This window comes from Penicillium longicatenatum (genome assembly GCF_028827895.1).
Source record: "Penicillium longicatenatum strain IBT 33135 chromosome Unknown contig_6_segment0_segment0, whole genome shotgun sequence".
NCBI lineage: Eukaryota > Fungi > Ascomycota > Eurotiomycetes > Eurotiales > Aspergillaceae > Penicillium > Penicillium longicatenatum.
The window spans coordinates 2172120-2198327 of NW_026643123.1; the positions used below are offsets into that span (position 1 = coordinate 2172120).

The following is a 26208-nucleotide window of genomic DNA, read 5'->3' on the forward strand; positions in this document are numbered from 1 at the left end:
ATTCTTGATACCTATTTTCCTAAACTTGATTCATCTATACACCATCTTGGAGTGGGTGCTTTTTGTATTGTGACTTGCACAGTCCTCTCTTCTTTTAGTTCTTCGTGTGGGTTGAACCCACGGGATCAACGAGTTGTTTTCAGCCTTTGGACCTTGTGTTTACCAATATTTGATGTAAACGATGTCTTTGGTTTTATAGAGCGATGAGTACTCTGGGTTGGTCCGAAGGCGGATGTTGTTTTATTTTTATCTTTGCATGGCGGTCGTTAGGCTCATTACAGAGCGGCCGATTAACGGATACCACAATTTCATTATTCTCTTGTGAGGGCCTATGGTCCTGCCATTCATTCGAAAAGGAGTTCTCCATACACAATCAATCTCGCCAGATGTTCCTTTTATAACCCGATTGGGGATTATTGTTGGAAACTGCGCCAAGGCCCCGTGAGACTGTATGAAGTACAGCAAACCAGGCCTCTTCGAAGTTGAGCTAGGGAAGATATGTATACGATCAAATATGGAAAAGTTCAGAATCTATCAAGGTTCCCATTCAGAATAGAGAATGTTTGGTGTGTACCTAGCCTAGGTACAGATAAGACATATGAAAGCAGCAGGTCACACTGAACCCGTGGGCGGTTATTGAGTATAATCTAGGGCTTGCTTCTGCAGTGCATCAAGGGCAGACAGTTGAGATCAAAATGGATTTATCGGTATCAAGATCCACAATGCGATATCCTCGACTTATGAAAAGCATCGCTAACTATTTTCCACCCTTCATCATATCTACCAAACTCTTTTGCCCCTTCGCTTTCCCCTTCGCCTCTTTCTTCTTCTCTGTCTCAATTTTCCTATCGTGTTGCTCCTGCTGCTTCTCCCGTGTTTCTCGCCCCTCCTCAGAAAGCTTCGCTTCAAGAGCTTTGAATTCCTCCCCTTCTGGATCCATTCCAATCAACGATTCAAGCAACTTGATTTCTCGAGCCCAAACACCAGGATCTTGAACGGTTGGCGCCGACGCACCAGCAGGCCGTTTAGCCTTCTTGCCCTTTTTCTTCGTGCCAGACTCACTCTCACTTCCCTCATTAGGATCCCCCTTCTCAACTCGGTCAATGGGCGTTTCCAAAACCATGGGCAGCCCCTCAAACCGTGGCTCATTCATCACATTGTGGAAAGCCCGAAGACCGAGGAAGCCGGTTCCGATATTAGCATGCAAATCGCGCTTGCTACCAAACGGTGCCTTGGAGTCGTTCAGATGCAGCGCTTTCAGATATTGGATGCCAATTAGCTCTTCGAACTCGTCAAGGAATGCCTTGAAGCCCTTGGGCGAGGCGAGATCGTATCCGGCTGCAAAGCTGTGACAGGTGTCGATGCAAATGCCGATTCGGGAGTGGTGTTCTTTCGGGATGAGGGCAAGGAGGTCCTTGAATTCGGATAGTGCGCCGCCAATTGTGTTGCCATGGCCGCACATTGTTTCAAGAACTGGAATTACAGTTGAAGTTTCGGTGATGGCTTTGGTCAAAGTGCTTGCTAAGCGAGAGAGGGCGTCTGGAAGTGGTGTTTGGTTTGTGCTTCCCGGACTAGTGGGGTGTAAGTACATATACGTGTGCAATTCAGTGATTCACAAAATTTGACCTACTGGAAGTTGTAAAGCTTAATGCCGAGGGCTTCACATCGGCGAAGGTCATCTAGGAAGGAATCGTAGGCCTGCTTGGCTTTAGCCTTGTCGCCCTGTGCAAGGTTCACAAGATACGACCCATGTGGGAGGACGTGCCTAATAATATTAATAAATTTCATCAACTCGGAATTTTGGACAACTTACTTGGCTGCGTCATAGCCCTTCTCATCGCATAGCTTGCGGAATTGATCACGATGCTCGTCTAAAAGAGCTGGGTTGTCCCATTTGCGTTGAGATTTCAGAAATAGCGCGAATGCGTTGCCTCTGTGGTACCAATCAGTCCATGCTCGAGACCATCGATTGCGCTGGGAGATTACCCAATATGTTCGCTATTATGAATAGAATTGAAGACGCCTTTAGCGGCACTGACATGCGCACCAACAAACATCTTCAACCCCTGGGTACGTGGTGCAAGAGGCATAGCTTCGGACTCTTTCTGCTCTTTGGTCTTCTTTCCTCTCTTTGCGGGAGTGGACTTGGCCTTCTGGGTACTGGCTACAGTTTCGTCTTCGGCTTTGACCTCAGTTGGCTCTTTACAAACACTCTTGACATCAGAGACAGCTTTTGCCTCAGGACTTTCAATCTTCTTTGTGGACGAAGGGGTCCTAGTCTTTTTCGTTTGCTTGGTTTTTGCCGGTGTCACCTTTTTATCGTCTCCTCCCTCGGATTCATCCGAAGAAGACTGTTCCTTGAGGTTGATTGTTGATCTTTGCCTCTTTGAACGTCTTACTGGAGAGGCATCCGCTGTTCCGCTGCTGAGGTTTCTCTTGTGGCCCTTGGAATCGGGGACTGGTTGAGGCTCGTCGTCGTGGAACTCACACATGATGTACTGACCACTTGAATGGGTGCAGGGAGATGTTCTCGGGTTGAGGTATTGGTTCCAGAAAACCGATGGGTCCGGAATCTGATTGGACGTGCCGACCCAGGGATATCAAAATGATGCCAAGCCTTACTGGACACCACTGGACTTGATGCAAAATGCTAGAAACCGGTCCCTATTGAGATTCTCTGCGGTCAAAGCACGCTTCAAGGCAACAGAAGCTCGTGTTACAAAGCAAGTAATGATTCCGATCAAATTAGACCTGTCCGACAGTGAGGAGACGTTCATATGTAAAATCATATCACGTGTGTGTCACCACAGCAACAGTCATGTGATGTTTATCGATAACCAAATCCGCAACAAATGCACCAAGTCCCCTCCTTGACCTCAACTCGAAGGCACACCCCAAACCATTGTCGATACCTGCAAAGGGGGATCCCGGCGAAGATCTCGGCAGGATGGCGGCCTCCAACGACTTAATTGACTTCGACATTATCGAAGCCCAGAAGGAAAACGTTCAATCACTTCCCGGTGGGAGATCAGCCCGAGAGCTCGCCCGGATTTTCTCAGGCGGGAGCAATACCAGCGACAAATACGCATCGCCAACACCAAACGACACAAGAACCTTGAACGATGCCATTCGTCAAGAATACGAAGGCGAGTTGCAAGTAATTGCAGAGTCTGATGACCCCCTCGATGTTTACGACCGTTATGTCAAATGGACCCTCAACGCATACCCCTCCGCCCAAGCGACCCCCGAGTCCGGTCTGCTTCCCTTACTCGAACGCGCGACGAAATCATTCCTCTCGTCAGCGGACTACAAGAACGACCCACGGTATCTGCGATTGTGGCTACACTACATTAGGTTGTTCTCTGATGCACCAAGAGAGACATTCGCATTCCTCTCCCGTCATCATATCGGTGAAGGCTTGGCACTTTTTTATGAAGAATTTGCAGCCTGGTTGGAAGGTGCGGGCCGTTGGAAGCAGGCCGACGAAGTTTACAGGCTAGGTGTAGACCGTGAGGCTCGGCCAGTTGAGCGATTGTTGAGAAAATACAGCGAATTCCAGCAACGATATGAGAGCCAGCCACAGGATGCTGGGCCATCATCACCAGCCCTACCAAAAGTCCGACCTGCACTTGCTGCGAAAATGGACCCCTTTGCACCCGCTGATGGTTCTCCGGATCCCCAGGCTGCACGCCCCTCTCCTTCATCCACCAGTGCGCCGAAAACCAAGTCTGGAAAGCCTAAGATGGCTATTTTCTCGGATGCTGGTGCAAGTGCTGATAGCCAACCAGCGGCGAGCGGACGGACGAAGGGATGGGACAACATTGGATCAATGGAGGAGCGCAAGAAGGAAAACAGAGTGGAGGCAAAGCCGTGGGCTGGGGAGACTTTGAAGGCAGGAAAGAAGGCAGCGCCTACACAAAAGATGGCCATCTTCCGGGACGAGGTGAGTTGCAATTGTCAAGTTGCTTATCCCATTTCAGACCTCCATATATTTACGATCGCAGGACTAATTACTGGCTTGAACCCATGTGCTTCGGTTATATGTAGTCAAATCCAAATCAACATCAAGAAACCCAAGAACCCCAAGAAAAGAGTGCTTCCAAGCACGTTCCAGAACATCATGTAAGGGAAGCGGTAAACCCACGGACAGGTCGTCGGGAGCGGGTTTTTGTCGATTTGGAGGCAGTGTATCCTGACCGCCAGAACCCTGCGCATGAGATTAGCTTCGAGGAGCTTCGAGCGATGCAACGGGGATGGATGAGTAAGAATTGGCGGGCCCAGAAGGAGCCCCTTCAGCAAATTTCCGGAAATGTTGGAGGTTTTGACTCTCCACTTTCAAAGTCAAAGGCAGCCAGTCCCGATGAGGGTCTACTAGAGTCGGATTTGAGAGCGGAAAATGATGATCACCATAACGCTCAGGAGCAGAATGCATCTTCCGATGGCAGACCTGGGAAAGCACGACGTTTCAAGGTCAAAGGAGAAACCCAGACCCAGACCAGTAGGTTCACTTCACTCGCGGTTCTAAGTAACCCAACTCACAATCTTCATAGTAAAAATGAAGTTCGACTCACCCCCCAACTCTAAGGTTCGACGGAAAAGTACCAGGGAGCCGACAATGACCATGCACACCCGCGCCGCCACCGATGAGATTTACGATCTATTCAACCAACCATTGAAAGCGGAAGCAGAGGAGGATGCAGAGGATAGCGTATTCGGCAGCGACTATGAAGATGATGACCTTATCAGCAACGCTGATAGCACAGTTACTGGACACTTGTCAGCCGCCTCGAGTGATTTTGGCAACGAGGAAACACAAACCTTCCACAAGTCGTACGATGATACTGAGTATGCAGACACCACAAGAGCTGAGAGCGTCGGCGATGGTGATGGTGATTGGACTAGGTTCAGTGTCAGCAAGGATATTCCTGGGCACGAATCCGGTGATATCACATCTCAATCAGTCTACAGCGAAGGAGTGGTGGATGAATCCAACCTAGGAACTCCGGAAAGAGATCATTTTGTTCCCCGAATGCCCGACGACTATGCTCCGCCATTTGGCACGTATAGGGACCCTGCCGTTATGGCGCAGAATCGTCTGCCATTCATGACGCCCATCGTGGAACGGACCGAATGTTCGATACCCTCGCAAACGGTTGCTCGGGAGGCCTTATACAATGCCAAAACGCCTTCGAAGCCTCGATCTCCAGCCGGCATGCCTCAGATGGGCGATCTCCTTCTTTCTAGCCCAGTAGGAGCGCCAACACCATACCATGGAGACCACACCTTCACATCTGCAGCTGATGTCCCTTTCAGTCCGACTGCATTCAAGGCACTTGCCCCGAAGTTTCGTCGGCGAGGAGATGCTGTCATCAGGGAGACTCAGTGCAATCCGACAGATAAGGGTATACGAAACACCATTCTGAATTCTTTGGACCCGCCTCTTGCGGCTTATGCCGGATACCATGGACACGTCAAAGATAGTAACTATGCCTCTATGATTCAAAAGTTCGTCAAGACACATATTAGACGCTCCAAGGGGCTGAATGAGGATTTTGATACCCCTATTCTGGAGTTTCCCGGAGCTGAGCGAAGCTACATTGTTCGACGTGAGCTTGGAGCCGGTGCCTACGCTCCAGTCTACTTGGCAGAGAGTGTAGACAGTCTTGACTCCTACGACTCTGACTCGGATGACGAGAACCTGACTTCTAGCAATCAGAATTCCCGTTCCAAGACACCCAGCCCTTATCAAACTCCTCGGTACTCATTTGAGGCGATCAAGGTCGAGAATGGACCGTCTAGTGCTTGGGAATTTTATATGATCCGAACTGCGCATGACCGCCTGCAGCACTCTGCTGATCACTCTCGGGCTGCAGAAAGCATCGTGCGGGCGCATGAACTGCACGTGCACCAGCGCGAAAGTTTCCTCGTGGAGGACTATCGAGGTCAAGGCACATTGCTAGACTTGGTCAACATACTTCGCAATGATCCCATAACTTCCAACCACCACAGCGAAGGTGGACTCGAAGAATCTCTTGCTATGTTCTTCACTGTAGAGCTTCTGCGCACCGTTGAAGGACTCCACGCCCACGGAATTCTCCACGGTGATATTAAAGCCGACAACTGCCTCGTTCGTCTCGACGACCCCAATACTGAGAATCTTCCAACCACTGCGATGTCCCTTCTTGACTTGAACGAGAAGCCCTCTGAGGGCCGTGATAGTGTCCACTACTCACCAGGTGGCCATTACGGTTGGCGAAGCAAGGGCCTGGATCTCATTGACTTTGGCCGAAGCATTGACATGTACGCCTTTCAACCATCCGTGCAGTTCATTGCGGATTGGAAGGTTGGCACGCACGAGTGCAATGAGATTCGTGAAGCGCGGCCATGGACTCATCAGATCGATCTTTACGGGATCGCTGGTACGATTCACGTCTTGCTCTTCGGCAAGCATATCGAGTCCATGCCTGCCCGCACCAGTACTGGCGACGCCTCTGCCACTCACACGTACCGTATTCGCGAGTCATTGAAGCGATACTGGGACCGTGAATTGTGGGCCGAGGTGTTTGATCTACTTCTTAACCCTGGAGCTGAGCGGTGGGCACATATGGAATGTGAAGGCGGCAGTGATGCCACTCCGTCATCCGTTCTTCCTGTGCTCCAGTCCATGCGCCATGTGCGTCGCAACATGGAAGACTGGCTCGTCGCAAATGCGGAAAAGAAGGGGCTTGCCCTGCAGCTCCGCAAGATCGAGGCGTTACTAGCTGAGCGGAAGAAAAAGCTTGAACGGTCCTGATCGCCCCCTTGTTCTGTTTTCTCTTTGTTATCATTTGTCTCCTAATTACCTGTTTACGATTATACCCCTGCTAGTATCTCTTTTTTTTATGTGTCTGGTCCGTGGTGTCTATGTGGAATTCCTTACCTGTTCATATTCTTGTTTCAGTATATTAATTTGTTTCGTATCAATTGTCACGGATTTGAGATTAATTGAGCTTGGAATATCTTCATTTGCGGATCCTAACCCATGTCCACTACAGTACTCCCTCTGAATGTAGGTACCCTAGAGCCGCGTCCTTTGTCTCAGTCTCGTGCGAGGTTCCACGACTCGGCTAGGTCGAGGCATCTGGGCCACGGGCCATGGCAGGTGGATCGTGCGACTCCGACCCGTTCTCAGTGGGTCATGACCATTAGCGCTGTTGGACCTGAATCGTGTCCCGATGGAACCTTGGAAGCTCCCGAGATAGGTTTAGCGTGTGTGGTAATGCGTTCCATGGCTGTAATCTGTGTAATAAAACATCGCGACGCGACGCGTCAGTGGAGAACCGCGTGCCTCGTGCCTTGTTCTTCCCCAATGAGGTTATATTGAAAGCTGTCCCGGCCCCACGCTCGGAGTCTACGGGCACTCTACACCGCACAATGAGATGAGAAAAATTTTTCAAAAATTCCCATTTGACCTGTGGGTTTGTGGGCTTGTGCTGAGTTTGGAAGCTAATTATGGATACAAATATCTAATGTTCCCTGTAAACATGGCGGTTTCCGAAGGCAAGTCAGGAGTGCACAGAAAGCAAAAGCATAGGAAGATTCTGCAATGAACATCACCAGATTACCACGCATCGTGCCCGTTCTCCGGCAGATCCTGTAGCCCTTGCAGATGGTTCACGGGAGTTGGTCTCACGAACTGTTAGGAGTACTCCGTATGTTCTCCGTTGTGGGAGAAAGTGGACTCTCGGATAAGCACGATCGACCGTACCTTTTATCATTTAATGGGTTAGCTTAGTGGTTTCAGTCCAATTGGAGCACCATCTCCCAGCCCCCCATTTCCTTCTATACACAATACTGATCCATGTATGTACGATTCAAAAAATTACCCTGACTCGAGGACGCAGCGTGCATCAAGTAAGGTCCAACCTGCAGCCTCCGGATGGGAAAGACTCGAGAAAATCTAAACAAAGATGCCCCCCAACGACATTCCGTAGAGTCATGAAGTCTGTTTCTTTTTTTTTTTACCCTTTGAGATTACAGGTTTTTTTAGTCGCGAGTAGCGCAAGTTAGTAGAATTTCGCGGTGGGCCTGCAAGTCCAGGTCGAAGTACAGAGTACCTGAGTTGGGTATTGGCTCACGCCTACACGCCAAAGTATAGGGTACTCAGTCCCCCCCCCCCCAGCGCCTCACTCCAGCGCCCAACCACAACTCCTCTCCTTCTCTCTCTCCTCTTCCTCACCTCTACATTGACCACCTACCCCTTCCCTACTGTTTCCTTCCCCCAATTTTGCCTGCGATTTTGATCGCAGCTGCGCTTTCTTTTGTTCTCCCGGCGTTCCAGGGGATGACGAAATACTTCATTTCCTAAACTCGGGGATGGAGCCGCAGTGATCTGGTGATCCCGATTTCCAGTTGGCGCATTCCGCAACCACACACACCGACACCCTCGATTTCCTTTGAACTGCCTTTTATTTTTCGCCTTCGTTCGACCGTTTTCCTTTTTCCATTTCCCTCACGATTCACGACATCATTAACCACGACTTCCGCGCGCTTCCTTGAACCGAAGGTCGCGAACTCCAAGCTGCAACTCAAATCTCCCTCATCTAGAACGCGTTGAAGACTCCCCCCTCCTCTCACATTCTTGAACTGAACCCCACAATACCCGCGAGCTGTACCACGAGTCATTGATCATCATGTCTCAACGTCAGCTCTCGCGAACTCTTCCGAAGAACTTCACCTTCCCATCTCTGAGCGCGGATGAGCCCAAGACCCCCGAACGCCCATCGACCCACATCGACGTGCCGCCTCCACCGCGTCATTCATTCTCCAGTTGCCGTCTCCCTCGCGTTCGAGTCCGCTCCGGCACTGATGTCTGCGCGCGTATGGATCTGGATCTATTCCGGTTCCAGGGTCTCCCTGATCTACCCTTGCCCTCGATCGAAGTCGGTCAGTCAAACGCGCCGATCGAGTTGTCTCCCGCGGCTCAACCTGGCAACGATGAACGCTACCTAGCTCCGCCGCGCCAGAGAATGGTTTTCAAGACGCCTCCCGCTCAGATTCGCGGGACTCCATTCGAATCAGGCGACGAGACACAGGCGTGGCCCTCGTGGGACCAAACCCCTCTGCCACACAACTTTGAACGCCCAGGCTCAGCATGTTCAGATATTTCCGATTCATCTGTCGAATCAATCGAGACTTATGCATCGCGCCCGTCTGTAGGAGGAAGCTGTTCAAGTGTTGAGAGTGATATCTTTGATTCTTACTTCCCTCTCGAATTTACCAAGGAGACTCAGATGTCGTCTCCCAGTTTGCCCAAGAAAAAAGCCCAGCGATCTCAGATCAAGGAAAAAATCTTCTCTCGTGAGATGGACAACCACCTGTGGAACACTTACCAGATGTATCTGCAAGACCCTACCATGACTCCATTCAAGATGACCCCAGGCAGCATTCCACCCTTGGGAGTCACCTCACGCGTGGCCCGTCGAGCGAGGAAGACTTGGGAGAACAAGAAGCTCCGCATGGGTCAGTCCCTTTTCATCAAGGCCTCAGACCGCAGCGGCAGCTCGACTCCAAAGGCCATGGATGACAACAAGACACCATGGCCCAAGTCTGATTCGAAGACTCGTCACCGCTTGAAGATGCTGTGTCGCCGCAAGTTCTCGATCATGCCTCATTATCAGCGCATGATGCAGTCTTGCAGCCCAGAACCTGCCCAAGATATGGTCAATAGCGCCTGCCAACCTGGTAACTCTACTGCCTACGGTACCCGCGATCTCGGTGTCTCTCTTGTCACCTCGTACGACCCGACTCCGTTGACCCAACTTGCCGAAGCACCTGTCCCTGAATCGAAAACTGAATGGTTCAATAACCCTGTGCAAAACAATGTTGAGAACCACGTCGTTCAGCCCTCTAACCGGCATCTTAATGTCGAACCCTGCAACATTCCGCGCCTGGGATCGCCATTTGTTTACAGTACGTGGGGTCCTGCAAACTCAGGCTGTTCAGTTGACAGCATGCCTATATCTGCTCGGCGCGAGACCGTGCACGCCCCGACTCGGGCTCGGCGTAACACCCACTTTGACATGACTCCTCGGGAGCAAGATGATGTGTTCTCCCCCAAGGCGCGTGTGGACCGAGACCCCTCTGACGAAGAGGTCCATCAGCGTCTGAACACCTACCTCCGGGACAACAAAGTCCAAGACATTGGTCATGGTCGGGTCCGCATCCGCAGCCGTGGTGCGACAACTGGTGCTGCCGACCGTTCTCGGGATGTCAGCCAGCTCTTCTCACCCCCTTCGTCCCTCAACTCTTCCCAGATTGAGCCTGAAGAAAACACACCCATTACCAAGCCTCCTATCAACCCATTGTTGAATCTTGGTGGTGAACATATCAAGCGACTGGGTTCCCCTTTCAAGGTGGAAGGTCAGTTCAAGCGACGTACGACTCCTGGACGGTTCATTCGGCACGCGCCTTCGCTGTCCGATCCCTTCTCGAGCGGTGGCATTTCAACCTACCCCAGCTCTATGAATCCCTCCCCAATGCAGGAACAGGACAAGCATCAAGGACCCCCTCCATCTCTACAAAATCCCTTTGAGGAAGGCCTTTCAGATGCTGAGCGGATTCGCCGGCAAATCCTGAGCATGCCTTTCATGCGCAATTAAATGCGCATTTCTGCTGTCCACTTTTGCAATTTCCGTTCCCATTGTGGCGTCGATTCCTTTGCGATATCTTTTCACTTTGCATGATGACCTGAACGAGATTTAAGGGGGTAATGTGCCGCCCCCTCTTTGCAGCCTTTTTACATTTATGACAGCCACGGCCTTTGATGATTGTAACGATATTTGAGACGGCTCGAGTCTCGGAACTTTCCTGATATTTGCAACACATGACCCCGACTCCGAAGAGAAAATTGTGACGGGCCCTTTCTTCCTGGATCAGTTGTCGATTCGTCTCCAGCGCATTTGTACCATATTCAACAACGTTTTGGTATACATACGTGTCTGTTTCCTTCGACATCCTTCGTTTCCTCTAGTGCAGAGGGGACTTTCGACTCCTACCAGGGCATACATTCATTCACACCCCTACACTCATTGCACCTTGAAAGTGAAGACGGCTTCATCACATGAGAACCGCTTTGACTTCCACAATAGCAAGTTCACTCCCTATCGCTATGCGACGAATTTCATTTCCTTTCCCTGTCCGATTGCTCGATCCACTAGATGTGGTTTCGTATGCAATGAAAAACGACAAAAACCAAAAACATTCGAAAACATTACTCGCTACGGCGTGATTCATTCTCTTCATCTTTCTTTTCCTTTTATCTGTCTTGTTCAGTCGCCACCTTGTCTTGTGGATGTCTCGGGTCCCACATACCTGAACCAAGGCCTGACAAGACTTGAACATCACCTCTCCATTTTCTCTTCGGCCTACCCTTGCCCAACCATTCCCAATCGGCTCAAAAATGATTTTCCGAGCCAATACTACGCCTCTCCAAAAGAAGAATGTGCACGACGATACATATGCAACACACATAGACGAACCGAAATGAAACGACGCACATGAAATGCAGTTGGCCAACGACATTGCGAGACGCAAGCGAGGCGTTTGGTTCTTATCTTCTGTCTTTGCAAGCGCGCTTTTTTAAATTTTTCTGCTTTACCACATTATCATTCTTCTCCATCTGATTTGATTTCATTTCATTCCTCTCGATAATACGATCTGCTCGGCTTTGTACTGTTCTTTGCTTTGCATGTTTCGATGGATTCGATCCGCTTTCATGAACTGCGATACCGCTTGTGATTCCCAGGCTTGTTAATGGTGTGCCCGAGATGGAATGGGAAATCTTTGCGAACTTGCTTATGGCTGCGTTTCTTTTCGATTTCGAGATCAAGATTTTACTACAGATTTGAACACTCCAGTGCCGGTGTCTTTTGTTTCCTGCGTATATTGATTTTGCAATTACGCCCTGGGCGTCATCGGCGAGTGGTTTTTAGCTTCCTTTCTTTGAAGATCGCTCTTTATTAGGATCGATCGAACAATCAACTTATTATGCTTAACATTGTCCCCCATGGTACTCGGTTCAGTATGTTTTTGATCAGGAGTAGAGCACGTATTGAATGTTTCCAGATCTCTTCCACTGATAATCTCTTATGATGGCGCCTTGATCGATGGCATGGTCTCAATTATATTGACTTAGACCCTCTCTGTTGCACAATTCGAGGGCATACCACGAACCCCAGGATTGGCAATGCCCACTATGTCATTCGTCTTCCTTTCTACACCATGAATACTTTGATACTCTTCGTTCGTTGCAGGGGTCTCCTTGGTCACTTAACGGCGTGCGTAGCTACCCCACTACCGGCACCATCCATCACGCCTGCACCTTACCTTCGCCACATCCTCATGGATCCCCCGTCTCGGAGAGCCTTGACCGGATTATCAAATCCGATACTATCCATGAGGCTATGGTTCTGAGCGCACTCCCCTATTCCGTTGTGTAAGGTAGGGGATTTTGTGATCTCTCTAACAGAGACAGCACAACGGAAATGCCTATTTGACCAGCTTTCCTTGAATTTACTGCAAGGGGGTTCGTGCCTCTATCTAGCCCTGCCCCTGTCGCTTGCTTACGGACTACGTGCTTCTCTCGTCAGTGCCTTAAATTCTCCATCCGATCTTACATCGATCAGGGTCGATCTGTATCTTTCCGAGATTCAATTTGTTCAGAGTATTACCGCCACCCCCCGGTCTAGATGCGATATCCACGCCATGAAATGGGTCCATGATGAGATGGAAAAAGAAGAGCCCAGGAATACCTCCGAATGAGGATGGAGGTCTCGCTCAACAGTCATTCCGAGCTTGGCAACAAGGACCCCACTCCGGATCTATTTGGGGACGTCGGATCAACTCCTCGTGGATCTCGGAACAGCGGGGAGTCATCCAAGTAGATCTATGCAATTTATCGTTGGGGGAAATTCTAATTCCAGATCGCCAATCTTTAGGTTCCCAGCAGAGACTTGTACCTGAACTCAATGCCGCTCAGTACTGATAAGTGCATCCATGTATTCAGCTACATGGTCAAGCTATAGGCAACCGGATCAACACTGATATTCTTCGGATCTGCATCAGGTTGCCAGCTGTCTATACGGAATACGTGCGGGGTGATCTTGGCTTGGTCTTACTTCTTACTCACCCCCGCATCGTCAACCAACGTGTCTCTCATAAACATAGGCAAATACGACTCGAATCCGCTTACATAGATCACTGTCTCGAAAATATGTTCAGATCGGTCCCGCAAGTGACTTGTAGTACCAACGGATTAGCTGGATCCCAACGAGAACTGATGTAATCCTGCAGGTGGCCAACGAATAGAAACCCCAGATGGAAATAGAACCACCCCCACTGTTACAGTAAGTTAAAGCTTATTCGGCGATCTCCGCAGGGAAAGTATCAGCAAGGGAATATGCCAGTGTGCGCATGACGTTCCATTTTGCCGGAGCCCCCGAGCCTCCGCTCATTATCTTTGCTCTGCTTGATGTCTTCGACCCGTGAGCACATCATGTGTCATTGGAATACCATAGGCACCGTAGCACCGGAAAACGGGTGCAGTGTGTGAGACATGCTCTGGATTCGCAGTATGTACAATCCTGTAGTCAGATTATGGCATGTTGGCTACGTAGAGCTCCGCGTTTCACCCAATCATAACATCAGCGCCAAGCTAGACCCTTAGGAGGGCGAATATCTATGTCTCACCGCGTTTTCTAGTGAAGTACTTAAAGCGTCTCTTCTCCCATTGTTCTCTTGGTTATTCATCTAAATACATCTACAACATCGATCTTGATCAGTCTACATCTTTTGCTACCCACTCGAAACCAATTCTCTTCCAACCAAAATGCACTTCACCACTCTCGTTGCCTCTATCGCTGCTCTCGCGATGAGCGTCTCGGCTGCTCCCTCTCCTGCTACCCCAGCAAACACCCGCTATGTTCAACTTCGTCTCTATGGTGAACCTGGATGCTCGGCGCAGAATCTGGGAGAACTCGGTGTCTACGGCAATTACGTTAACAGCTGCCAAAGCTTTGGTGATAATGATGTTAAGTCTGTGAGCTTTGAGATGGCTATCAAAAACTGCACTGGTATGTATCTTGACCTTGTCACTTATCTCTGTCGCTGAGCTGATACGAATACAGTGCGTGTTTACACCGGTGATTCTTGCGATGTTGGCGGACAGGATGTTGCTTTGAATACCTGTCATGGTGGAGATGACGAGATCCACAGCTATGAAGTTTTTTGCAGTGAGCTTTAAGAGATTGCATGAACCGGATGCATGGTTTCTTTTTCTTTCTTTGTTCATTTGCATCGTCATTGGCTTCGGGGGAATGGAAGATATCAATGTTAATATGGGTTACAATCATGTTTCATACGAATTGAATACAAAATAGAATTGCATACTGAATTTCGAGACAATTATGTGCCCGGTGATATACAGCCTATAGATACACTCAAATGTAGCTTCTCACCCTGAACTAGAACCCAGTGATATACCGGTGCTCAGTCGTTTCCTCCAAAACCTCCAACATCATTCCAACTTCAATAGCACCCTCATTTCTCGGTGCACTCAGCATGCCAAAACAAGGCTTATACTTAACCCCCTCATCAACTCTGCGGTACGAAACAAGTGTATCCCACGGTTGCTTCTTGTGCTTGTGTGCCGAATCAGGATCTACATTCGGGACCTGACATCTCGCACAACGCGCCACGATATCCAGAACCAGCGGGGTCTGCGTCACCTTCTTCTCAGAACCAGAGCCATTAACGGCTCTGATACGGACCAGTTTCCAAGAATCTTCGCTCCACGCTGTTTCCCCTCGAACAACGATATTCGGTCGGAACCGTTCAACGGTAATAGGATCTACACCCTTGGAACTGAGGCGCGTGTTCAATTCAGCAAGAGAGGCCTCTGATGCGATGAGAATTGGGAAGACGTCGGGAAAGCCGGTTTCCTGGACGCGGCCCAGGAGTTTGGGTGCGCCGTTGCCTTTCAGAACGCGGGGTGTTGGGCCTTTATAGACTAGTGCGACGGAACGGCCCATGAATGCTGAGAAGGGAGCATTGATTTCATCACTGTAAATGTATCCATCTGTGTCATTTTCCCAGATCTTGACGGGGGCTATGGTGGTGTGGGCCTGTAACCATTCTTGGGTGGGGTGGGCTGGTATGCGGATTGTTTTGGTAGTATCGGGTGCAGTATCAGATTGATGGGTCGATACTGGACTTGATGTAGCTGGACTTGGAATTGTCACAACTAGATCCTCGCCATCTTCACTAAGCCCTGTTCCAATGCGGGTCATGTTGGGGATTTGGCGGATGGTCAGGAACTCGTTTGTTGAGGCGTCGACGAGCATCCAGCGCCGGTCGAGATCTAGGCCATGCTCTTTGAGTGTAGTTCGGTGCACTTCAAAGCCCCGGCAGGACTTGATTGGGTACATGCGCAGCGAGACAATCTCACTGGATTGTTTGGAACGCCTATTCCAGAGGCGTAAGTGCGGCAGCAAACTTGCTGACGGCGATGACTCGTGGATCCATCTTTTCAGTTGGGGGAAGAGTAGAATTGGAAGTAAAAGTACCAGTCCTAAGACCAGGACAGATGTTGTGGGTACTACCTCAATCATAATTGCCAATTTGATTCAAATCCTGACCCAAGCACAAGGTCGCGTTTCAAATGTTGTGAAGACTCATACTTGGAGATAGGGTTCTAGTTCCGTCGGTATTGATAAGCTCTTTTTTGCCGAATGACACCGCCCGGGATCTCGGATAAATTTATGACGTCATGTCCCCGTCCATAGCCCAGCTGCTCTGATATTTTGCGGTAAATTGGATATTCAGTTGAAATGTCATTTATGAATCTATTCCATGACTACCATGGTCATTCATACTTCTGCTCAAAGGTCACACCAAGCATGCATATATGAAGGCATGGTTGATGGGTGTGGATTTCAAGACTTGTGACTTTGCAAAGTGGAATCACAATTTGAATTTAGTCTTTTCATATTTGTATAGAAAGATGAACAAAGAGGCGGCAGTTGCAGAACCTTGTCTCGCATTAACAAAAGAATCGGTGTATTGAGGTAAGGGGGAGTCTGGTTTGACCTAGGTGTATGAGTAAACACGGTGATAAACATCATGATGTTGAATTCGAGGAGATATCAATACTATCAAGGAAAGCCAAAGTAAACACCATGCGTGAAAATGCGAATAAATAACAGCCGAAATGCAATTCCTCCTCATACAGAATGCTTCTCATCGATCCAGCAGATCACCATAGCCTTAATCAAAGCCAAGGTGATTTCTCGCCCGCGCTCGATATCAGCATCCTCCGCTGCACCGGGGACATGCAAAAACAAGACATTGCGGTCTTGGCCCTGCTGTGCGGCCAAGGCCATGCTAGTATAAAAAATAAAGTCACAGAGATAATGGCCCGCGTCATGGGAAATCCGGAGATCCAAGCCCGGCGACGCATTAGCCTTCCACGTCTCTAAGAAGTGACCGTTTGGTGGGTAGGGAACACCCTTGGACTCATGGGACTGTTGGTCTTCCTGCTCTTTAGTGGCAACGAAAGCCCTACCTGGGCACAGTATCGGAGGAAGCCCTAGCAGCTTCCACCTTTTCTCTCCGTCCTCATAACCCGAGCGGCCGTCAATATCAGTAATGTTGTAGTCATCCCGGTGGGCCAAATGCTCCACCGAGTAGTACAATCTTGGTGATGCGATGCCAATGTGAATCACTAGATCTGGTCGACGACCTTGATTGGCTGCTGCGAAGTCGTTTAAGATTACGGGTAATGATTCACGAACAGACGAATAGGCAACAGGGATCGGAATCGGGTGGACATGCAGAATGACACGGCGGTTCGTGGCGCTAGGGGCTGGGAAGGTAAATGAACCAGGGAGCGATTTGGCGATCAGGGAGGAAGCATTGACAAGGTTGGTTTTGAAGGGCTAGTTACACAGTGAGGTCTTAGATCGGGCTCGGAAACGCTTTGGATCCGGGCGCAGATCACTTACGCCAAAGCCCGTTACCAGTACGGAGATGTCGGGTGCGGTTGCAGAGCGTTGGTCCGTGTGGTGCTCAGATGCGGGGCCATAGTCACCCATGATGAGATTTCAGAGACGTCTTTCAAGGTCAAAGTTCAAGAGTTAAATGAAGTTGGAAGCTTAGAGGGAAGGCAAATGCGGGGGTTGATTATGTATACATTCTCGGCTGGGGACCATCTCTCACCGCTGATTGGTTTCTTCACACTCTGTATTCCTTTATTGTTCCTTTGGCTTCCTCTTCATTTTACTACCAATATACTACTAGGTGGCGTTCATGAACACGGTTTTATGGCTACAGGCTACAGCTTCTGCTCACGTTCCACAGGTGTGATACAACTTTCGATCGATTTCATCCATGTTGATTGGCCTCAGGTCATTCCAGCATGGATCCAAAATTGACGCGAGGATATCCTCCAAATACCCTTTCGGGCAAAGATCGGTCCTCGTTTTCGTATTTCCTTGCTCTCGACCCAAAAGCAATTTTGCTGTCCCTCGGAGTGGTCAAGTCCCGAGCTGTTCAAAATATAGGCTTTCCCCTAACTCTCGGCCCAAGCCATATCCGACTGACTGGGGTGGGACTCCACTTCGGAATGTTTGGGTGAAACCTGAATAATGTACAAATGACTTCGTCTAAGTGGCGGAGCCTCCAAGAAGGTTTATCACAAGTCGCCTTATAAATGCGTCAGGCCCAGACGTTGAAGATTTGGGCCCGCAACATTGCTTTTTCGCTCTTTCCCCCTCTTCATTGATGCTATGGCGCTTGTTACCGAAGTGTTAAGCACTCCCTATATTGCTCAGTGTGTCTGTGTTGTGCTTCTGCTGGTGTTTCTCTCCAGCGTATGGGATGATGTTTCCGATGAGATCCCCTATGCTCAGTTTCCTTTGATTGGAAAAAGCCGGTGGGATCTTTCCAACACGAAGGCCAAGTCTCTATTCAGTCAATCAGCACGGGCGTTGATTGCGGAGGGCTTTACCAAGGTAGGAGGATCATCATGCTCTGAGCCCAATATGCTAATCAAGAGAAGGGTCGCAATGTATTTCAGGTCATGGCTCCAACCCGACCATTGATTGTCCTACATCCAAAGTATATCGATGAAATCAAGAGTCATCCCCACCTAGACTTTGATGGCGCTACTAGGAAAGTAAGGGTACCATTCACAACTCTGAAATTGGGAGACTGATTTGAATCTAGCACTTCTTCTCGGGCCGTATCCCTGGCTTCGAGCCGTTCCATGCAAATGGAGCATCTCGAGTTCTCTTGGATGCAGTGCGAGTCAAATTAACTCAAGCCCTTGGTATGTTGGTATGTGAACCCAAATCCTGACGATGAATGTTCTAATCCGCATACAGGTGGCCTGACAATACCGCTCTCCAAGGAGACCGCCGCGACGGTGAAAGACACCTTTACCCCATCGGATGGTATGGCATGATCTTAAATTACTTCATATCCAATGCTAACCATATTGTCCAACCCAGAATGGAAACCGTACAACTTTTCCTGCAAAGTGCCGTACATGATAGCACGTATCTCCACACTGGTATTCCTCGGTCAGAAAGCCTGCCGCAATGAGGACTGGATCGACGTCGCCGTTCACTACACGATCGACTCCTTTAAGGGGGCCCGCGAACTACGGCTGTGGCCGTCCATCTTACGACCGGTAGTACACTACTTCCTACCATCCATCCAAAGGGTTCGCTATCATCTACGCGTTGCCCGGGCTATTGTGAAACAAGAGATTGAGGAGCGTAACATGATCCGCGATGGCAAGCTGTCACCTGAAGAACCACCTCGTACTCAGGCCGATGCCCTCGATTGGTTTGAGGAACTGTCTAGAGCATACAACATGCCCTTTGATATGACACGTGGACAAGTTGCGCTGTCCTTGGCGGCCATTCATACTACCTCGAATCTTCTCACAAACATTATGTACGACCTCGCAGCGTACCCGGAATACGTCCAGCCTCTCCGCGACGAGATTGCCGCCGTTATCGCTGAGGATGGCGAGCTCAAGAAGACTAGTTTGTTGAAACTAAAGCTGATGGACAGTGTGATGAAGGAGTCGCAGCGCACAAATCCAATCAGTATGAGTAAGTCATATATCTTGCAGTCACTCTAAATCCACCATACTTATCACCTTGCAGCATCCCTAAATCGCCTGGCCTTGGAAACAATTCCTCTATCAGATGGAACGGTCATCCCCAAAGGCGCCATGATTGCTGTCTCTGCCCACATCAATGAAGACGAAACCATCTATCCTAACCCCGAAAAATACGACGGCTACCGCTTCCTCAGAAAGCGCCAAGAACCAGGCCATGAGCACAAACACCAATTCGTGACAACCACTCGTGAAAGCTATGGGTTTGGCCACGGAGTCCACGCTTGCCCGGGCCGCTTTTTTGCGGCTAATGAGTCCAAAATTTTGCTCATCCATTTATTGCTTAAATATGACTGGAAATTAAAAGATGACAGCGGACGACCGAAGAGCTTTGAGATGGGCAGCGAGATCGTTACTGATCCGACTGTCGAGTTGCTTTTCCGATCAAGGGATCCGGGGCTTGATCTTTCTGCCCTTGGAGAGGGATCTGCACAGAGAATCGGTACTTCTTGCCGTTTTGAGAGTTCCTTCTGATATTGATTATATTTTTCGGCCTTTACATAGCAACATTGTATAGTCCCCAGGCTATGATACCTCATTGGGCAAGCCAAGTTAAGATGGTGGTCCTAGCGGATAAACGAATCCTGGGGAATCGATTATTTATGAGCCTTGATGATATAGGCCTGGATAATCATGACTTAGCACTACCTAATATGGATGCAAGGTTTGAACTGATGATTTACGTCAAGGTCCCATTTCGAGAGTATAGAGTTTCTTGGGATGTCGATCATGTTGGGCTGCCCAGAGCGTAGTATCCGTATTCATGCGTATTCGCCTTGTCCTACCAATAGTCAAACTATTGGACCCACGGCCCCGCCTCGTATACAGCATCTCCAACCCGACAACCCATCTCGGCCATGCAATGACTAACGCCTTGTATCCCCTCAAATTGGTGATCTGCGTACGCTTACTTAGGTAGCAATAATGTGATCTTTCCATTGATATATGACCCTAAAGCTTTTACTAAACACACATGTGCTTGAACAGAAAACAAAATTAGCAAGTCTTTTACCGTAATCAGGCGAGGTAACCAGTGGATTGTCACTTCTTGTAGCCAGATATGTATATTACTTCATTCAGATCTTTGGTTGTTTTTATTCTTCATTATTTAGTCTCCGAGGCTTTCACTAATAAAACTCCATGAATACCTCCCACTGTTTACCTTGCAATTGCTCTACGGATTGCGTTGACCCAAGTCTAATATCAAAGGTAGTCATGACACTCAATTTTTCTATAGCCAGGTAAAATGTCTAGCAATTCTGGCTTTCGAGAGGAATACCTGTGCTCATATGCGGGTATTTAGGTACTTAGCTAGTCTTTGATTCTTACTTGCTACTCGGTTGTTGCTTGTATATATTTAACTCGAACAACTATGGGATCTATCGCCTCGCGTTTTGTTTTGCTCTCGGTCTTCCTAAGAGACATTCACCTATACCCTTTGCCGCTTTGTGATTCTATTATACCAACCATGCTAGCCAATGTCAAGCTGAGTCGGCGATAGGTAGCAAGTTTGTCCAATTCCGGTGCAGAGGTGGGAAGGGGAGTACGAATTCTAATCTTATGAAATATCGGGGGACTCTCCCGATTGAGTCTGAGCAATATGGTCCAAGATGGTCAAATTGGGGCACTATATCGGATAGCTAAGGGTCCCTTTGGACTTGTGTGTGTAGGGATACAATGTTACAATTGAAATTATATACTCAATGGCTCATTGAACAATCTTGTTGATTTCCGGAGTACAATGCTGCAAGCGTAAATTATCATATTAGGCTTCCTAGTGATATTATTAGACCGGCCAATTCCATCTGAATGATTACCGCCTATAGTGCAATTTGAGCTGATTACCGTCGAAGCCCAAGATCCTAGACTAGCAACGGCAAAGATAGAGAGAGGCTTACATTCGGCTTCAATTACAAGATTTTATCGCGCAGTGTATTAGACTACCGGTGTACTTAATGTATATGTATCCTTTGTTACAATTACTATCTCTCAACTGAACATGCCAAGGCATTGAAAGCTAATTTGGTCACAAGGGTGACGACTGAACTACATAATTCACGAGACCATAGCTCGTCGGAAGGTCTAGTAAGAAGATTCGACGAGACCTGCGATTATCAGGATGGGCAAAAAGCGCTTGTCCGTGTTGTCTAAAGTGTGAGGGAAAGCTTGAATTTGCATACTGGTGACTATTGCTAACCGACGTGGCATTTTATGCTGACATTTTCAATAGTCATGTCGTTTTATGCCCACATGTAAGGCACCAAACCTTTGATTTAACTCCATATAATTCCCAAGCAGATATAAATTTCCAGTCAGACAATCCACTCAGTTTTTGAGCTGCTTGCTCGCCGAAACACACCAGTTGTTCCATTCCGTAAAGAAGGAAGGCTGAACATGGCACTTGGTACTGCAGAGCTGAGCCTTCCGTGTCTCGCCATACACATCGACAACGCCAGCAATATCAGCCTTGTCATGTGCAACGAGGACCTTCACAACAAGCAAACTAGCCTGGCTAGCCGCAGCCGCATGAGTCTGAGGCCCACTGTGTGCCGCTTCCTTGTGGATGGACCGGAGCAGCTCCCAAACAGGCTCGGTCTCGCCTTCGATCTTGGGGACGGCAGATCCCTTGCATAGCTTGGTGTACTCGCGGAGCACACTGTTAGCCTTGTTGGCGATCTGCTTCACGGAGGAACGACGCGAAAGACGGAGGAGAGGGAGGAGGAGGTCCAGGGCCAAGACGCGGGAGTGGCACTTCTTGACGAAGATTTCGAGGAGGTCGAGGACACGGTTCTTGAAGTTCACCATGTTCTCGCGCGCGCCCTTCTTATCTTTTTGCTGGGATGTGACTTGGCGGCGGGCGCGGAAGACATTGGCTAGTTGCTCATCGACAGCGTCCATTTCGTCATCGTTCATGTCGGCGTCCGAGTCGGTGTCAGATGTGTTCCCATCTTTGTCTGCGAGGTGGGTACCAAGTGCGGCGGCAAGCTTGGCTTCGAAATCGGCGACTTCGGCAGCGTCTTCCTCGTCGTCATCTGAGGGCTCTTCATCATCCGAGTCGGATTCAGAGTCATCACTTGCTTCAACGACTTCGACGTCGCTGTCTACGTCCATCTTGTCTTCATCTCCCTCTGAAATTTCTTCGACATCGTCATCCTCTTCCTCTTCTTCACCTTCGTCTTGGTCTTCGAACATTTCCTGCTGTCCGGCAAGGCTCTCCTTTGCCTCGAGGATAGAAATCAACGACTCCAGGCCGTTCTCGGATATCTGATCAGCAAACGCACCGAAGACCTGCTCACTCATGCGACGGAAAAGCTGTGACTGCTTTGAAGCAAAGCTGAGCAAAATTTCAACAAGCGCATCTGATGCGTCAGAGGCGTCCTCCGAGTCCTCGTCATCCATGATCTTAGAATAGCAGAACTCGAGCTCGTCAAGCATCGACACGGCATCGGGGTCACCATTGTACACCTGCAGAACTGTCATGGAGTAGAGAAGCTTGAAAGCGGAAATGCCCGATGTGTCGCCCTTTTTTTCCTTAGCAGATAGCTTCTTCAGTGACTTGAAAGCAGTCTTCACGGACTCCTGGATCTTATCATCAATGTTGATGATGAATCTGCCATATTCTTCAGACTTGGCGGCATCACGGATTTGCTTCACGATTGCGTAAGGGATTGTCGAGGCATAGGTCTGCGATGTAAGGAGACTGTTCAATGAGGAGTTGATACGGTTGCGCAGCATCTCCTGGGTCGCCTGGGAGAGGGCAGGTTGAGGGGCAGAAGAGGTGTTACTGGTGTTCGGGAAGTATGCAAAGCGCACGAGAATAGACAGAATCTGCTCCAGAGTTGACTGGAAGTCATTTTCGGAGTCGTCACTGTTCCCAGTGGCAGCCTTTCCGCGCACCACTGAGAGAAGGAGGCCAGCAATGAACTGGCGGTTTGATGCCGCAAGCTTCTCGTCACTTGCCTCCGGGCGGTTGAGGAGCCTTTCAAAGAGAGGAACGATATCCTCCAAGGCCTCGCGGTTGGCATCCGCTACGATCTTCTCGATGGTTTTTGTCTTAGTGGCCTGGTCGAAGTTGACTGCGCCGCTGCTACCCATAAGACCGCTAACTGCTGCAGATGCAAAACCAGGCTCCTTGGATACGCGGGTTTGAATTGCCTTGGCGGCTTTGACGGCCATGCGGTGCAAGTAGCGATCTTCAACGGCAAGTTGGTTTGTCAAGCAACGGACCAGGTTCTTGGTAAAAATGTGAGATGCCTGCTCGGGCGAACCTTCGTTCAAAACCTTGGTGAACAAAAGGAAGCCCCAGTACTTGCGTTCGTCGGACGAGGCAGAGGCAAACAGACCGTCTGTGGAAAGAGTTAGTTCGGGTCAATTGAAGATGTCAATATCTAGCTTACTGTCCACAACTTCGGTCCAGAAATCACTGAAAGACAGACGAGAGGATTTCGACTTCGACTGGCCGCTCTCGCCGGTTCGTGAAATGACCGCATCCCAGGCAAAGTGAAGCTTGGAATTCCAGACACCAGAAGACTTGGCTTTGTTCTCGCCTTGCGCTTCCTCTGCAGAAGACTCCTTCATGATCTTCGACAAGCTATTGCGCTCTTTTGTGTCCAGCGGGTCATCGTGCTTCCATATCTTGCTGGGATAGTTGACCTTGGGGAACATGTCCTTGGCAGCCAGCCAGACCGCAACACCTTCCGGCGACCGAGCCAACTCATGAGTGCGCAGGCCCTCCAAAATAGCCTCCACAAACTTGGCATCCATATCGCGAGCAAACAGGTCATATACACAGCGATAGAGAATCCAACCGCATTCCTCTCGGATCCATGGCTTGGTCTGGGCAAGGTCGAAGATCAGGATGAGGACCTTGGTCCAATACTCGAAGGGAACGTCAGGTTGGAAAAGAACGGCAGATTTAATTATTGCCTCGGCACCGAACAGACGGCCGAAGTGATGGTCGCGCTGTTCCTGAATCGATAATCTTCTTTAGCACCACTCTCATAATACGGGGAGTATTCTGGAGCTGACTCACCTGTCCTGACTCGCCACCGCTCGCATGGGTTTGGACCTGCCAAAGTTGAAGGGCATCCGACAGCTTGAACTCCGTAGAGTCGCGCGGAGTAGAATAGACCTGAGTGAGGACCTCGGTCAAGGCAATGGAGAATCCAATTCGAGCTGCTTTGCGGCTACTGCAGAGACCGCGGAAGAGTCTCTGCAGCACCTTCTTAATCTGTTCATCGGTGGGGTTCTGGTCGGGTGTGAATTGCGACACAAGGCTTTGTGCAGCCTTGAGCCGAATCTCGTCTTTCTCGCTGGCCAGGTCTTCATAGATCTCCACGAGTTTCACATCGATGTTGTAGCCTTCGCGACGACGCTTCTTCGGGCCGCCAAAGTGTGGCGGCATTGTTCCGGAATTGAATTATATTGAGGAATGTTCTGCTGTGGTAATCGAGGTCGCAGCTCTCGGGGTGGAGCTATTCGCGAAGTTGGATCAAGTGAACATTGCTCGCCGCGGCGCAGAAAATTCGGGGAGGCTGTTGCCCTTTACGGCCTAGCGTGGTGCGATAAGCTGATAAGGTTTCTATTTCTATAGATTCAAGATGAGATTTAGTATAATTCTTGAATAAGGAGCGCCGTTGCGTACTAATATAATATCAGCTCAGGGCTAATAGCATCTAATCCTTAGCAGCTGGTGAAAGTGTGGTGCTGCCTGTGTCCCACGTAGCACTTGAGTTTATGGAACGTTGCGGGACTTAGAGTTGTAAAAATATATAGACCACTCTCCACAACTTTATTATTCGCACAACAATTGAGGACGAGGTACCACCTTTAACAATCACTGGAAATGCTGACAAGTTAAATAGCTAAAATTTAGGAGCTCAAAGACTGGTATCATTTAATCATAGGCTCAATCATTATTCAATCAACACAAGAGAGCAAACTTGGGTTATCTGATAGGGAAAACCTCCAAATGCCATCAGTGCGACAAGCCAAGAACCCATAACCGAGATGCTCCAAAAGATAGGTTGCAGAGAGATATCTTGAACGTCCTTTGGTTAGATGAATACCTATAAGCACAAATATTGTTTGCAATTGGTGCCCATCGGCTCCGAAAAAAAAAACCCCCAGTCTTTAGCATGCTGCAAGGAAAATCATGATCGAGGTCAGTAAGAGAACCATGGGCCTTCCAAGTGAGCAACGGTGGCCTGAACGATATCCAAAGTACGAATAATAGACCGACCCATGGATACTATGCCCACGGTTTCCCGGACAGCGGCGATATTCCATCCATTCCCCACAGTGTACCAACGCAAATCCATGTCGCACCAAATCAAAATCAACATAAACTTTTTCGATACAATAGTCGTTTCCGAGTTTGCTACCCAAATTCTCACATGCGACCAGCCGATTCCTTCGACCCCAAAATCCAGCGTTGTCAGGGTAGCTACGCTAGCTATCGTTTTGGCGTGGAGCAGCGATGGTCCAGACGGCCGATATTCAGGGGGAAAACGGCACGATGTTTGCATGGCCCCCCAAAATATGACCTATTGCCCGCTCAGCGGAGTTATAAACGTACCTCTAAGCCCGAAAGGCAACGATGGATCCATGCATTCATTGAATTAGAACTCCGTTAACTAGGCACCCGGAGGACTCCCGTATGTATGCAGAAGTCGACATTGTGAAGTGTACAAATTCGAGGACGGAACCCCAGCAACGAGTTTATATATCTCTGCTTCGCTCAGGGGGCAAGAATTGAAGAAGCAAAAATGTAGAACAATTGCAAATCATTGAGAAGATAATCTTATAGTGCAGTGCTGTGGCACAAGACACGTAGAGTATGACACGAAGGTCCGCGGTTCGCCATGCGTTTCCGCGCGGATGACAGGTACCGGAGATGATATATCTCACCCGCTGCGCTGAACGCCGCGTGGATGGGGCTATGGACTCGGCTTCGGCAGCGGCAGACCCGAATAGGGAACCGG

At 49.2% G+C, this 26208-nt stretch overlaps 8 protein-coding genes across 8 annotated transcripts; 4 read left to right on the forward strand and 4 right to left on the reverse strand.

The window, feature by feature from the left end:
- Positions 1 to 757: 757 nt before the first annotated feature.
- N7484_008998 (DNA-(apurinic or apyrimidinic site) lyase APN1) lies at positions 758 to 2492 on the reverse strand (the record flags this gene model as incomplete). Its single annotated transcript, XM_057119385.1, has 4 exons — positions 758 to 1571; positions 1631 to 1765; positions 1814 to 1933; positions 1987 to 2492. The coding sequence occupies 4 exons, from the start codon at positions 2490 to 2492 to the stop codon at positions 758 to 760; spliced, it is 1575 nt and encodes a 524-aa protein (XP_056968940.1).
- A 455-nt stretch (positions 2493 to 2947) lies between these two features.
- Positions 2948 to 6793, forward strand: N7484_008999 (putative checkpoint protein kinase (SldA); the record flags this gene model as incomplete). The annotated part of the gene is made up of 3 exons (XM_057119386.1): positions 2948 to 3943; positions 4048 to 4498; positions 4551 to 6793. 3 exons carry the CDS (start codon positions 2948 to 2950, stop codon positions 6791 to 6793), a joined length of 3690 nt encoding a protein of 1229 aa, XP_056968941.1.
- A 1879-nt stretch (positions 6794 to 8672) lies between these two features.
- N7484_009000 (uncharacterized protein) lies at positions 8673 to 10640 on the forward strand (the record flags this gene model as incomplete). Its single annotated transcript, XM_057119387.1, has 1 exon — positions 8673 to 10640. One exon carries the CDS (start codon positions 8673 to 8675, stop codon positions 10638 to 10640), a length of 1968 nt encoding a protein of 655 aa, XP_056968942.1.
- Positions 10641 to 13867: 3227 nt separating this feature from the next.
- N7484_009001 (uncharacterized protein) lies at positions 13868 to 14281 on the forward strand (the record flags this gene model as incomplete). The annotated part of the gene is made up of 2 exons (XM_057119388.1): positions 13868 to 14111; positions 14166 to 14281. The coding sequence occupies 2 exons, from the start codon at positions 13868 to 13870 to the stop codon at positions 14279 to 14281; spliced, it is 360 nt and encodes a 119-aa protein (XP_056968943.1).
- A 220-nt stretch (positions 14282 to 14501) lies between these two features.
- Positions 14502 to 15647, reverse strand: N7484_009002 (MOSC domain-containing protein; the record flags this gene model as incomplete). Its single annotated transcript, XM_057119389.1, has 1 exon — positions 14502 to 15647. One exon carries the CDS (start codon positions 15645 to 15647, stop codon positions 14502 to 14504), a length of 1146 nt encoding a protein of 381 aa, XP_056968944.1.
- Positions 15648 to 16259: 612 nt separating this feature from the next.
- Positions 16260 to 17129, reverse strand: N7484_009003 (putative pyroglutamyl peptidase type I; the record flags this gene model as incomplete). The annotated part of the gene is made up of 2 exons (XM_057119390.1): positions 16260 to 16973; positions 17040 to 17129. The coding sequence occupies 2 exons, from the start codon at positions 17127 to 17129 to the stop codon at positions 16260 to 16262; spliced, it is 804 nt and encodes a 267-aa protein (XP_056968945.1).
- Positions 17130 to 17822: 693 nt separating this feature from the next.
- On the forward strand, positions 17823 to 19699 carry N7484_009004 (cytochrome P450; the record flags this gene model as incomplete). Its single annotated transcript, XM_057119391.1, has 6 exons — positions 17823 to 18047; positions 18095 to 18211; positions 18262 to 18364; positions 18420 to 18488; positions 18546 to 19157; positions 19212 to 19699. 6 exons carry the CDS (start codon positions 17823 to 17825, stop codon positions 19697 to 19699), a joined length of 1614 nt encoding a protein of 537 aa, XP_056968946.1.
- A 1851-nt stretch (positions 19700 to 21550) lies between these two features.
- On the reverse strand, positions 21551 to 24629 carry N7484_009005 (DNA-directed DNA polymerase POL5; the record flags this gene model as incomplete). Its single annotated transcript, XM_057119392.1, has 3 exons — positions 21551 to 23571; positions 23623 to 24193; positions 24258 to 24629. 3 exons carry the CDS (start codon positions 24627 to 24629, stop codon positions 21551 to 21553), a joined length of 2964 nt encoding a protein of 987 aa, XP_056968947.1.
- Positions 24630 to 26208: the final 1579 nt, after the last annotated feature.